Here is a 12,876-nt window from a genome sequence, read left to right on the forward strand (position 1 = left end):
GACTCTATTGGTCTTCTTGTGGAATTCCTATCCCCTCTAGGCCCACAGTCCTTCCTCCCATTCTTCCACAAAAGTCCCCAAGCTCCATCCACTGTTAGGCTGTGGATGAGTCAGTAGGTGGGTGGAGCTTCTCAAAGGACACCCATGCTAGACTCCCGTCTGTAAGCACACCAGAGTATCATTAATGGTGTCAGGGATTGGTGCTTGCCCATGGGATGGGTCTCAAGTTGGACTGGATATTGCTTCACTGTTCCCTCTGTCTCTGCTCCATCTCCAATCCCTACATTTTTTTAGACAAAATAAATTTGGGGTTGAAAGTTTGGTGAGTGAGTTGGTGTCCTTATCACTCCACCAGGACTTCTGCTTGGTCACAGGCTTCATGTATTTTATGACTAATATCCACTTATAAGTGAGTACATACCATGCATGTCCTTTGGGGACTGGGTTATCTCACTCAGGATGATATTCTCAAGTTCCATCCCTTTGACTGCAAAATTCATGATGTCTTCATTTTTTATAGCTAAGTAGTATTCCATTGTGTAGATGTACCACATTTTCTTTATCCGTTCTACAGGTGAGAGACATCTAGGTTCTTTCCAGTTTCTTGTAATCACAAATAAAGTTGCTATGAGCATAATTCAGCAAGTGTATTTGTGGGATGTTGGAGTATGTTTTGGGTATAGGTCCAGGAGTGGTATAGCTAGGTCTTGAGGTAGAACTATTCCAAGTTTTCTGAGAAACTGCCAAATAGATTTCCAGCGTGGTTGTTCAGGTTTGCATTCCTATCTACAATGGAGGAGTTTTGGGGGAAGAGTTTTTAATGGAAAAGAAAATTAAAGCTTGAAAATTGGGCCTAGCATTCAAACCAGTGTGTTTTCTACCATATGGGAAGGCAATACACAGCCTACAAAGGAGTTGACTGCATGTACCTTTGGATTTAAATGACTCAGTGTGTATCCCACCTAGTAGAAAATGACCCAGATGTAAACCTTTCACCAACATTTCCATAAAAATATTAATAAAACTTCAAGAGAAAATGACCTGCCATCAATGAAGAAAAACAATGGAATCTACTTTAAACCTCTCATCTGCAATGCTCGTTGCTGAAGGGGCAAAGCCTCTTTTTTGGGTAGTAAATTCTTTCTGCCTCACTAGTCAGTCAAAGTACATCCATCTGTAAGAAGGTAGAAGAAAAATACTGTTTTTTTTTTTCAAAGATGCAAAGGCTTAGAATGCTTTCTCAGCTTGCCACTTTCCCTGGAACCTTTTCTTATCAGGTAGATTACAGACGTTTTCCAGAAAAGAGACAGCAATGGATTTAGGAACAAATGAGTCATAAGCAGCAATGGTACTGACCCAGTGGACAGAGCTGGGACCTGGAGCAGAGGCAAACATTCAGGAGGGATAGCAAGCAAGATTGAAAATACAAGACCAAAGCACGACATGTTGGGGTTAAAACACAGGTGATGAGAAACTCAAGGAAAACACAAACATCTGAGCACAACAGCCAGATATGAAATATATGAAATAAACTCTAGATGTAATTCTTTTAGCATCAAAGTCTAGATAAGTTGCAAAATATGTACACTCAATTTGACCTTTATATTAACAATGTACTTCTGGTATGTCTGGTCTCTGTATTTCATAATGTTGAACCAGTCAGAAATATGTGATTCTAACAGATAAAAACTCAAATCTGAAAAATATCACTCTGTCATAAGAATATAAATAGCCTTCCTGGGAGTTAATTGTTTTTAAAGATTTATTTATTTTATATATGTGGGTACACTGTTGGTGTCCTCAGACACACCAGAAGAGGATGTCAGATCCCATTTCAGATGGTTGTGAGCTACCATGAGTTTTCTGGGAATTGAACTCAGGACCTCTGGAAGAGCAGTAAGTGCTCTTAACCACTGAGCCATCTCTCTAGCCATGGGAATTAAATACTTAAATTAACTAGGCAAAAGGAGATATAAAAGATTGTGAGATTGTGGGTAAAGATAAGAGGTACTTAACATCAGTAGAGACAAAATGAATACTCCATCCTCAGCAGAGTATTGTGCAGAGATTTGATTACCTTCTTATAGTTACAATGTTACTCAGATGACTTCATCAATCATTCGGAAGTTAATAGTGTTTCAGTTAGGGTTTTATTGTTGTGAAGAGATACCATGACCACTACAACTCTTACAAAGAAGAACATTTAATTAGGGCTGGTTTACTATTTCAGAGGTTTAGTCCATAATTATCATGGTGCAAGGCATGGCAGCATGCGATGCTGGAGAAGGAGCTTAAGAGTTCTACATCTAGTCTGCAGGCAGGGGAGAGAGAGAGAGAGAGAGAGAGAGAGAGAGAGAGAGAGAGAGAGAGAGAGAGAGAGAGAGAGAGAGAGAACCACTGGACCAGGCTTAAGCTTTGGAAACATCAAAGCTTACCATTAGAGACACTCTTCTGACAAAATCACACCTACTCCAAAAGGGCCACGCCTCCTAATGGCGCCACCTCCTGTGAGTCTATGGGAGCTGTTTTCATTCAAACCACCACAGTGAGGCGATAGAACAAGCTCAACCTTGGCTTACAGTGGTGAGAGAACAATAGCATTTAAAATGAGTAAGTCAAGAACTAAGACGCAAGCTTGTCCTCCATCACTGTGTGAGCACCAGCTGCATAACTCAAGCTAGAAACTGCTAGAAGCAGCTATCTGTGGGGAGATGGCAAAGATGTAGATAAGGGATCAGTTTAAAAAAAAAAAAAGCTAAATCATCCATTAAACACAGGGAAAGGAGTAAATACTAAAAGGATACTTATAAAAATGTGACAGAACACGCGTACACACATAGCCTCTGCCCACTCTAACCACTCACTCCTACCTTTCTGTTTCCTTGTAACTTCTGTTTGGATGCCCTCTGGCATGGTGCTGAAAATAGATACATGCAGAGTTCTCAGTAGAGTGTGAGTGAAGAAATTCAATAGAGAGTTTCTCACTGAAGGTGAGATAAATAAGGGAAGTGATGGAGAACTGCAAGGAGACAGGAAACCAATGGAGAGCCTGAGGAGAGGGCCAGGTTGTAGGGCACAGCTGTCCCCAGCAGCTAGGGGTGGCAACCAGCCAGAAGGAAGCTGGGGCAGAATAGACCTTATTCCTCCCACCTCTTCATGGACGAGGGTCCATCCTTCTAAGTAAGGTCTTGATTGAGAGGGCAGGGAGACTGGAGGGGACAAGAGAGCCTCCAGCACACTTATGGCCTTGTCCACATACTACTTTGTCATCTCTCTCAGCAGTTGGAGCTGCTGCAAACTCCTAGTTCCTATTTCCAGCAAAGCCCCTGGAGTCTGCTTTGTCATGCTCAGGCTCTAGAGTAGACTTCCCAAGGCTACCATCTTGGAACAGTCAGCAGTAGCAGTCTCGATGGGACTTCAATACATGCTGCTATTAGGTCTGTTTCACAGGAAAATGTGTGATCATGATTATACTGTCTATGTGAAACAGTAGTCATTGTAACAGTGTGATTGGCTTATACATGAAACAGTAGTCATTGTAACAATAGAATTAGCTTATACATGAAACAGTAGTCATTGTAACAATAGAATTAACTTATACATGAAACAGTAGTCATTGTAACAATGGAATTGGCTTGCCTGGGCTTAAATGGCAACAGTGCTGCTTCCAGTAAGCCTTCCACCACATGATACACACATTGCTACTCTGTACCTGGGCCTGATATGTTCTAGATGAGGAAGTCTGAAAGGGATTAGTGAGTGAGACTATTTAGAGAATGGATACACAGGGGAGGATCCATTTCACTCAGCAGAGACAACAGATTCCAGACCTTGGCTCCTGGATGCCATCCCTGGACACAAAATCCCTGAGAAAAAGCAATAAAAATTGACACTGTTTTTAAGAACTGGTCCTCTCCCCTCCTTCTTAGTGTTTCCTAAGAAGAATCTTACAGCATCTACGCACTTGTCAGAAGTGTTGCTGCCAGAGAAACCAGGCAGAGGATATACACAGGTCACTGTTTTCTCATAACATTCTCCATATGAATGTGAATTTGACTTGTCTCAAAATTAATCAAACATACTTAAAATTTTTTTAGTAAAAGCATATTAAAAGCTTTTTCTCAGAGGATAGATCTCAGCACAGAGGGTAGAAGGGCAACTTTCAGGTTGATGACTATGTTTATGGCCTTGATGGTAGTGACAGTTTTGAGGTATACACTTGTCCCAGTCACTATTGAGATATAAATGTGTACACCTGTTCAAATGCCATTTACACCTCCAGAAGGTCACCTCAAAACATGAGACTTTGAGTCGGGTTAGTTTTGCTATGTGTTTGTTTTTTAATCTCCACTTTTAATTCTTCAGATAAAAATAATCTCAATAAATGATAGTCATAATCTTCTCTTTAGAAAGAAAACGTAAATCAGTGGTAAGGTGACAGAATACAAAAACTACTCGTCTCTTCATCAAGGAACCAGGTGCTGTCCTAGGTGCTGGGGACAAACAGACTAAAACAGGCAAGATCCCTGTCCTCCTGGAACTGGCATTCCAAAGCAGGTGGTTTGCTCAAAGCCTCATTGCTTTTCATAAAATCCAAGCCAAACTATATAAATAGTAGTTCCAAAGTACCCACAAGGCAGCGCTTCCAGATGCCCAGAGGAGAGCTAACTGCTTAAGTTTCCTAAGCTGCTTGACAAGACTCAACATTTGTAAATATCAACCTTTATCCTGAGTCAGAAACAAATGAGTCATTTTTCTGGATGCTCTTCTGTCCATGGGAATTCACCAAGAAATGGTTTCAACATCCCCTTACAGATTAATACCTTGGGTTCTCAAGTCTCCTGCAGAAGATTTGTGAGGGGTTGGCATATGACACTTTAACTCATCCCCAGATTATGAATGACGAGCTATGATGTAAATGGTATGCAAATAGTCGCATTGTTTAGAAAACAGTGAGGAGGGAGAGCCTGTATGTTCAGTACAGACTCCACTGGAGTTTTTTGAATATTTCCTGGGCTGGATGCATAGGCGTGAAAACCTCACACAAGTTAGACCACTGATACCTGCAAAAACTAGATAATGCTTCATCCCATCGGCTTTCCGATATCTGATTCTTCTCTCTGCTTGCTTTAGGGTGTAGCGTCCTAGGGAGCTGTGCAAGCACATGGCTGCTGCAGAGACAAGGATGTGACTGACACATCACAAAACCCAGGTAGCACCTCCAAAGAAAGCTTTCGCCCAACGATTTAAGGGCCCTCGAGAAACTTGCAACATCAAATGAGAAGATGAAGCCAGCAGACAGAAAATGAAAGCCACCGGAGTGCTGGAGGGTTCCCTTGAAGTCACGTCTATCCAGCTTCCGAGTTCCTCTTCAGGATGGCCTGTAACAGCACGCCCATCGGGACGTACCAACATCTGCTGCTGAACGCGAGCAACACTCTGGACCCTGGGGCCACCCCACTGTCCGCACCACTCAGGATTTCGCTGGCAATAATGATGCTGCTGATGATTGTGGTAGGATTCCTCGGCAACACGGTGGTCTGCATCATCGTGTACCAGAGGCCAGCCATGCGATCAGCCATCAACTTGCTGCTGGCCACCCTGGCCTTCTCCGACATCATGCTGTCCTTATGCTGCATGCCTTTCACCGCCATCACCCTCGTCACTGTTCGATGGCACTTCGGGGACCACTTTTGTCGGCTTTCAGCTACTCTCTATTGGTTTTTTGTCCTGGAGGGTGTGGCCATCCTGCTTATCATTAGCGTGGACCGATTTCTCATCATCGTGCAGCGTCAGGACAAGCTGAACCCACGCAGAGCTAAGGTGATCATCGCGGCCTCCTGGGTGCTGTCTTTCTGCATCTCTGCGCCCTCATTCACTGGCTGGACGTTCATGGAGGTGCCTGCTCGGGCCCCACAGTGCGTGCTGGGCTACACTGAGTTCCCAGCTGAACGTGCCTATGTGGTGACACTGGTGGTGGCAGTTTTCTTTGCGCCTTTCGGCGTCATGCTGTGCTCCTATCTGTGCATCCTCAATACGGTGCGGAAGAATGCTGTCCGTGTGCACAACCAGTCGGACAGCCTGGACCTCAGACATCTGTCGGGGGCCGGCCTGAGACGTCTTCGGCGGCAGCAGCAGCAGGCCAGCCTGGACCTGAGCTTCAAAACCAAGGCCTTCACCACCATCCTCATCCTCTTCGTGGGCTTTTCGCTCTGCTGGCTGCCGCATTCGGTCTACAGCCTGCTGTCTGCGTTCAGCCGGCGGTTCTATTACAGCGCCTCCTTCTACACCACCAGCACGTGCGTCCTGTGGCTCAGTTACCTCAAGTCTGTCTTCAACCCCATCGTCTACTGCTGGAGGATCAAGAAATTCCGCGAGGCCTGCATAGAGTTGCTTCCCCAAACCTTCCAAATTCTCCCTAAAGTGCCTGAGCGGATCCAGAGGAAAATCCAGCCAAGCACCGTCTATGTGTGCAACGAAAACCAATCCACTGTCTAGGGAGCTTGCCAATTAGCAGGCCAATAGACCACTCAAAAGGTCCGGGCCCAGACTCTGCTCCCTAGCCTTTAGTTGTCTGCGTTTTGTGGTGACTACACAAGCACAAAGGTACTCATTTGTTACCAGGTGATCTGTGGCTTTCAATTTTCCAATTTCCATAAGACGAATTATTATTTTTTTCTCAGAAAAACCATATATAGCTCTCATGGGAATAGGGGCTTGCAGAAGTCGGCTGGAAAGTGAGAAGGGATGGGTGGGGGAAGCAAAAAAACAAAACTGGCTGAGGGTGGGGCAAGAAGAGGATCTATCGATAGAACATATCACTTTTATCCAAGCCCCCACTCCACATGCTCAGGAGAAGCCCCTGGTGGCAGATCATGGTGGCCACTGTTCTCTTTGACGCCAGCATCCTTCAGAGTTGTATCTGCAGGGCCTGGGTACGGTGCAAAGGTCTTCATAATGTTCAACTCTGTTTCTGCTCACATAAAATTATCCTGTCTAGAAAGAAATCACGTTGAGATTGGGATGTTCTTGAGGTCCCCAGTGGCAGGTGGTGGTGGCGTTAGTGGCCCAAATTTCAAAAATGTGCTTTGTGATAGCTTAACTAAAATGAGAAGTCCACCTAGACACTCAGGCACCAGATGTGTGCCCACCCCTCATACATCTGGCTAGCCGAACAGTTCCTGTTCATCTGTTCCTGTCCCCTCTTTGGTCCCTTTGTTTTTATCCTTTCCAGTGTGCTAAGAACATACCTAGTGTCCCTCGTCCAGTGGGCAAATGTTTGTAGTGACTCGCTCTCAGAAGCAGAAGCAGCCAGTGGTCCTGGCTTTGTTTACACATCTCTGGATAACCCAGAGCCTCGTGAGGCACCAAATCCACATTAGCGCCAGAATTGCTATAGGGACAGAACAGACACCCCTCCCCAAAGTGGGGCTTATACCCATCCACCTCTGTTCCTCCTACCTCACTCATGTCCACTGCTGCTGTCAAATCCTCTTGCCCAGAACCTGATCCTGGGAGTGAAGTTACTTAGAGGGGACGCTTTGCTTGTACCCTACACTTGGCCACTATGCTTGTGGCCACCCAGTATGACAGCTTCCAGTGAAGGAAGGCGAGTCCTACAAATCTGGGGCACAGCAGTGGGTCCATTGAGCTCTCTATACAAAGTCAGATCTGAAGAGAGGGAGAAATTGAGAAAATCTGATTCCAGGTCTGACTCTTATCAGGGACCAGTCAGTAATCTTGTTCATTTCATCCTTCTGTCAGCCTCAGTTTACCCATTTGTTAAAGGAGGAAACAGGTCTACATAGCTCCAGTCCCCTTCATTCTACCCTTATCTTAGCCAAAAGGCTAAGAAGCGATAAGTCCCCTAGATTCCCGACTGGATGGTTCCTACCTGGGATCACCAGGACCTGTACATTCATGTATTCACCCATAGATGGGCATTTATTAAGTGCCTGCTGGATGAAATCCACTGTGCAAGTAATAATGGTGGGAAAAGGCTGGACTGCACCCAAACCTAATTGATTTATCTCAGGAGTGTGTGAACTCAGCCCACTTGGCTCATTTCTTAACTCTCTCCAGGTCATACTCAGACGCCAGCTCCCTGCTCTCCCACTCTCTGTGGTGATGGAGACAGTGAAGGAAGCTGGGCTGTGATGAGAACATAACTTACGTTAGGTTCAGCCCAGGGAAGCATGTCTGTCAAGGAAATGACTGACCCATTTCTATCAGAAAAGAGGGAAAGAGAGAGAAGATGGGACTGGTGCGTGGTGTATCAAAGTTGATGCCACCAATCCTGTGCCTGTCTCGGCACCCCACGATAAAGTTAGCCTCAGTTTCCGTGGGTTGAGTTCACAAGGCCCGATGGTGCCTGAGAGGATTGCCGGACCACTGTGGGGGTCAAGCCTGTGGGCATCTCTCCTCCGGTGGTATTATAGAGAAATTTTTCAGGAACCTTGAACAAAGAGAAATCACAAAACTGAATGAAGGTACCAAACTTTACATCAATGTGTGTTATATGATATATGTTGGATAGTAATATATATGTTTCAAAGTAATAATTTTGTATATATTTTAAATAAAGTATTATGGCTCTTTCAGTGTATAAAATCCATGTTTTTGCCATTTTTTGTACCAAAACTACTATGCTAAGCCTGGAATCCTGTGCCCAATACCTATTTATTTTAGGCTAAACCCTTGACCCTTGCATTGCAAGCTACGCAAATACAGGTTTTATAGCTCTAGAATCTGGGAACTCTAAGAGCGAGAACCCGATTGACTTAGTGTCTGGAAAAAACAGTTTCTTGACTCACAGGAGGTGCCTTGGTCCTGTGTCTTCATATGGCGGAAGTAGAAGTGGGGTTCATAGTGTGTGTGCGTGCGTGTGTGTCGGTGCATGCCCGCACGCGCGCACGCGCATGTATGCACTCAGGTATGCATGTGAGGGCCAGAGGCTGACATTGGGTGCCTTTCTCTATTGTTTTTCACATTAAAAAAATAAATGATTAAAAGATGCTAACCCTATCAGGAGGGTGGAGACCTCATGACCAAATCACCTCCCCATAAGCCCACCTCTTAACACTATTACACTAGTGTAAGTCACAATCTCAGAATTTAGAAAAACAGCTTTGTAACTATAGCAATTTAGGGTCTACACAGCCTGTACATAGCCAGCACGCCCGAAGCAGGCTGTGACACTGAGAAGACAGAGACTGTTGGAGAGGCAGGTGTCTCGGTGTCGAGGCTGCTGCTGACAGACATCCGGATGGTTCTGCGGGATCAAGCAGCTTGTCTCGGCTCTGACCGAAGCTGGCCACCGTGCGCTCAGAACCACCCACACTTTTCGGAACTTCCGTCTCCTGACATTTGTCGTAAATGCTGTCACTAAGTCTCCATCACTGAGACTTGCAGGGCAAGTGCCGTTTTGGTTTCAGTCACTGATCTGTTTCTCATTCTCTTTGGTCCAGGATTTAACCAGGTCCTGGGGTTTCTGGGATCCGTGACATCAGAGGGGCTACATACATGATATTTTTTTTTTCTGTCAATGCCCAAGGAAGAGAAAGAAACCTCTTAGCCATAGGAATAATTAATTCCCATCCTATGTAGATACTTGAGCCACGTGAAACAGCCACAACATTTGAGACACAAAGTCATATCCTGAAAGGGCCCTGGGATGAATTACCTACGGGTGCCCACATTTAGGGCTGGTGAGTTGCAGCGTTCACAGAACCAATCCACGCACTGCTGGATACTTGGAGGCATTTGTAGACGACTCAAAGCCAGGTGATGCTCATACTGCACAAATGCACAGCACCCTGCACTCTTTTCAAGGAACCACAGGGGAAATCTGTACATATTTAGTACAAAGGATTGTTTTCAAATATGTAGAACCCAAGGGTGTTGTTCTAATTATAATGAATCAAAAAAATTCCATCATCTTTTTGGTTCAATCTTTTTTTGCATTTATTTGTGTATATGTATGTATGTACACACACATATACATATATATATATACACACACATATATATATTCACATGTTCATATATATGAGACAGAGAGAGAATGCGTGTGTGTGTCCACGCACAGCATGTGTGTGGAAGTCAGAGGACAATTTCTGAGGATCCAGGTCATCGAATCGAACTTGAGTTGTCAGGCTTGGTAACAAGCACCTTTACCCACTGAGCTGTCTCAAAGATGGGGTCTGGTGAGACCCCATCTTCTCATCTTCAATTTTGGTTTTCACAGCTGAAGTAAAATGAAAGCGAAGGTTGTGGGGCTGGAGAGATGGCTCAGCTGGTAAGAACACTTATTCTTCTTGCAAGGAACCCAGCTCTGGTTTCGAGCGTCCACGTGGTGACTTACCTGCATCCTTAACTCCAGTTCCAGGAGCCCCTGTGCCCTCGTCCGGTCTCCTCAGGCATCAGGCACGCACATGCAGTGTACTTACCTATTGGCGAGAAACTCATGCACATTAATAAGCATCTATAAATCTTTTTTAAAAGCCAGCAAGGTTGTTGTGAGCGTGGAAATGAGCAATGGATATCTAGATCCGTTTCTGCTGTTTTTGAACCACTTACGTGCTTTCCTCTGCACAGCTCACAGGACAGGCTGTTTGGGACTCAGTGTAGGACCAGCAGCACTGTTCAGGCTGTAAGCACCCTCAGCTTCCACCTCTGAAGTCGAGAGGGGGCTTGGCATCTGACACTTAGGCCTGAGTCCCATAGACAACAAAACGCCTTTAGTAATGTGGAGGAAGTGCTCCAGATGCAGACAGGCTGTCTGTGTCCTCGGGCTTCTTGCTCTCTGAATCATTCTGAATAAGCCAGAGAGCATCCTGACCCCACGGCCCTCATCTTAGAAATAAAGCGACTCTTATCAGGCAGAAAAGAAAGAGCAAGAGGTGAGGTGCGTCTGGTAGAATCATCATTGTCCAGCATTCTCAATTCCCATAACATAAAGAAGCAAACAAAAACTACATATTTACAGGATAGAGACCAAGGAAAGCCTGGCCCATGGTAGGCACTGGGAATTAGAAGCCATAATTGTTTCAGATGAACTGGGGCACCTGTTCTGTATCAATTTGTCCTGTTTATGGGCTAGGGCAGAAGATGGTTAGAGAAACAGGCTGTTGGATTTTTCTGAGCTAAAATAAAACAGAAGCGGCTCTCCAATTAGAGTAGCATCTGGTTTGATTCAGTTTGGTACTGTCTACCTGGAGGCGACATCAGATTCCACAGGTTGGGGGCTCAGTTTCTAAGACTAGACAAGCCCCCTCCACACACTTCAGGTAACAGCACAAATAGTAGGCTGTCAGCTGAAGTGCATAATGGACTATAAACCAGAGTTCCCAAAATGCCATGCTAGGTGTGGTTAATTTGGTACAGCTGCTCACAGAACCCAGGGAGCCATTTTGCTTCCTCCACTTATCCTGTTATTATAGAGGAAACTGCAAAGGGAACAGGTGGGCAGGTAGGTGGAAAAACTGAGTAGGTTTGAGGCTTGCGGGAGGAGCATTGTGCTTCCCGCCCTCTCCAATGTATAACTCCAGCAAAACTTGACCAGGCTGCTCCTGAAGCCTGTATGCACACATTCTCTGGTTTCTATGGAGGCTTCATGACAGCCTTGATCAATGAAACCACGGGCCATCTGTGATAATTCTCCTCACAGCAAGGTTTGGAGTAGGATTGAAACACTCCTTTTCTCTAGACTGTATCGACTTCCCTGGTGATCTATGACACTGCAAAGCAACCTGGAGGCTCTAGCCACACGTAGGAGCTTACAAAAGAAGGGATGGATCTGAGACTCCTAGAGTTTTTATACCAGAACCAGGGGCAGACCCCACAATGTCTGTTTCTTATGTTACATCATAGTTCTTGCCCTCACGCAGCCTAAGATTTCAAAGCATTGGTGGACGTCAAAGAGAAAAGTCTGCCCTGTGGCCTCCACTGCACTCCTTCACTCCGTATACCTCTCTACTTGGGCTGATGGGAAGATGGCACAGTATTCCTCCATCTGGAGAAAGCAGCTGCGTGTAACACCAGCTCTGAGGCCCACAGAACACATGGGAGCCTGTAGAAGCAGTGGTAAGATGGGAGCCATCAACTAGGGGAAAGGTAGGACTGACATAGCAAAGACAGCCAGCATTACAATGTCCTTTGGAAGCAGACATCAATTATAATTAAAGGGTTGGGTACACTGGTAATCATTCAGGCTGCTCCTTGCACCTCATTTCCCACATTTATGGTCTGTGGTGGTTTGACTCTGCCTGGCCCGGGGAGTGGCACTATTCGGAGGTATGGCCTTGTTGGAGGAAGTCACTGTTGAGTTGGCTTTAGGACACTCCTTCTAGCTGCCTAAGGATGCTCAGTCCACTCCTGGCTTCCTAGCCTGGAAGCCAGTCTTCTGCTAGCAGCCTTCAGATGAAGATGTAGAACTCTCAGCTCCTCCAGTGCCCATGTCTGCCTGCCCTGCCATACTTCCCACTGTCATGGTAACAATGGACTGACCCTCTGAACCAGTTCACCAGCCCCAATTAAATGTCCTTTTTAAGAGTTGCCTTGGTCATGGTGTCTCTTTAAAAATAGAAACCCTAACTAAGACAGTCCTCATGGTGTGAGCTAGTCAGGGCTGCAAACACTTTGTGTTCTAGAATATGAGAGTGGGACAGGTATGGAGAAGCATGTATGATGAATCAGTTCTCCACATAACCTGCCCTCCATGGTCACACAGACATGGGCGACTCACTAAAAGGCTAGGACTGGATGGCTTTGCTATGGGGCTATATGGCTAAGCTTATATGTTACCCCTGGAATAAAAGGGAGATTTAGTAGACTCCCCATAGTATCTGCCAATGAACCCCACAATGTAAATGTAAA

The 12,876-nt window shown here is 45.4% G+C and overlaps 1 protein-coding gene across 4 annotated transcripts in view; it reads left to right on the forward strand.

The window, feature by feature from the left end:
• Positions 1 to 8,610, forward strand: part of Gpr45 (G protein-coupled receptor 45) — an 83,311-nt gene extending 74,701 nt beyond the window's left edge. For all 4 annotated transcript variants that reach the window (NM_001106906.2, XM_087565244.1, XM_087565245.1 and 1 more), the window contains 1 exon segment: positions 5,134 to 8,610. In NM_001106906.2, coding sequence (NP_001100376.1) covers positions 5,377 to 6,498 — 1,122 coding nt within the window. In that variant the 5' untranslated portion in view covers positions 5,134 to 5,376 and the 3' untranslated portion in view covers positions 6,499 to 8,610.
• Positions 8,611 to 12,876: the final 4,266 nt, after the last annotated feature.

This window comes from Rattus norvegicus, chromosome 9 (assembly GCF_021556685.1).
Source record: "Rattus norvegicus strain SHRSP/BbbUtx chromosome 9, alternate assembly SHRSP_T2T, whole genome shotgun sequence".
NCBI lineage: Eukaryota > Metazoa > Chordata > Mammalia > Rodentia > Muridae > Rattus > Rattus norvegicus.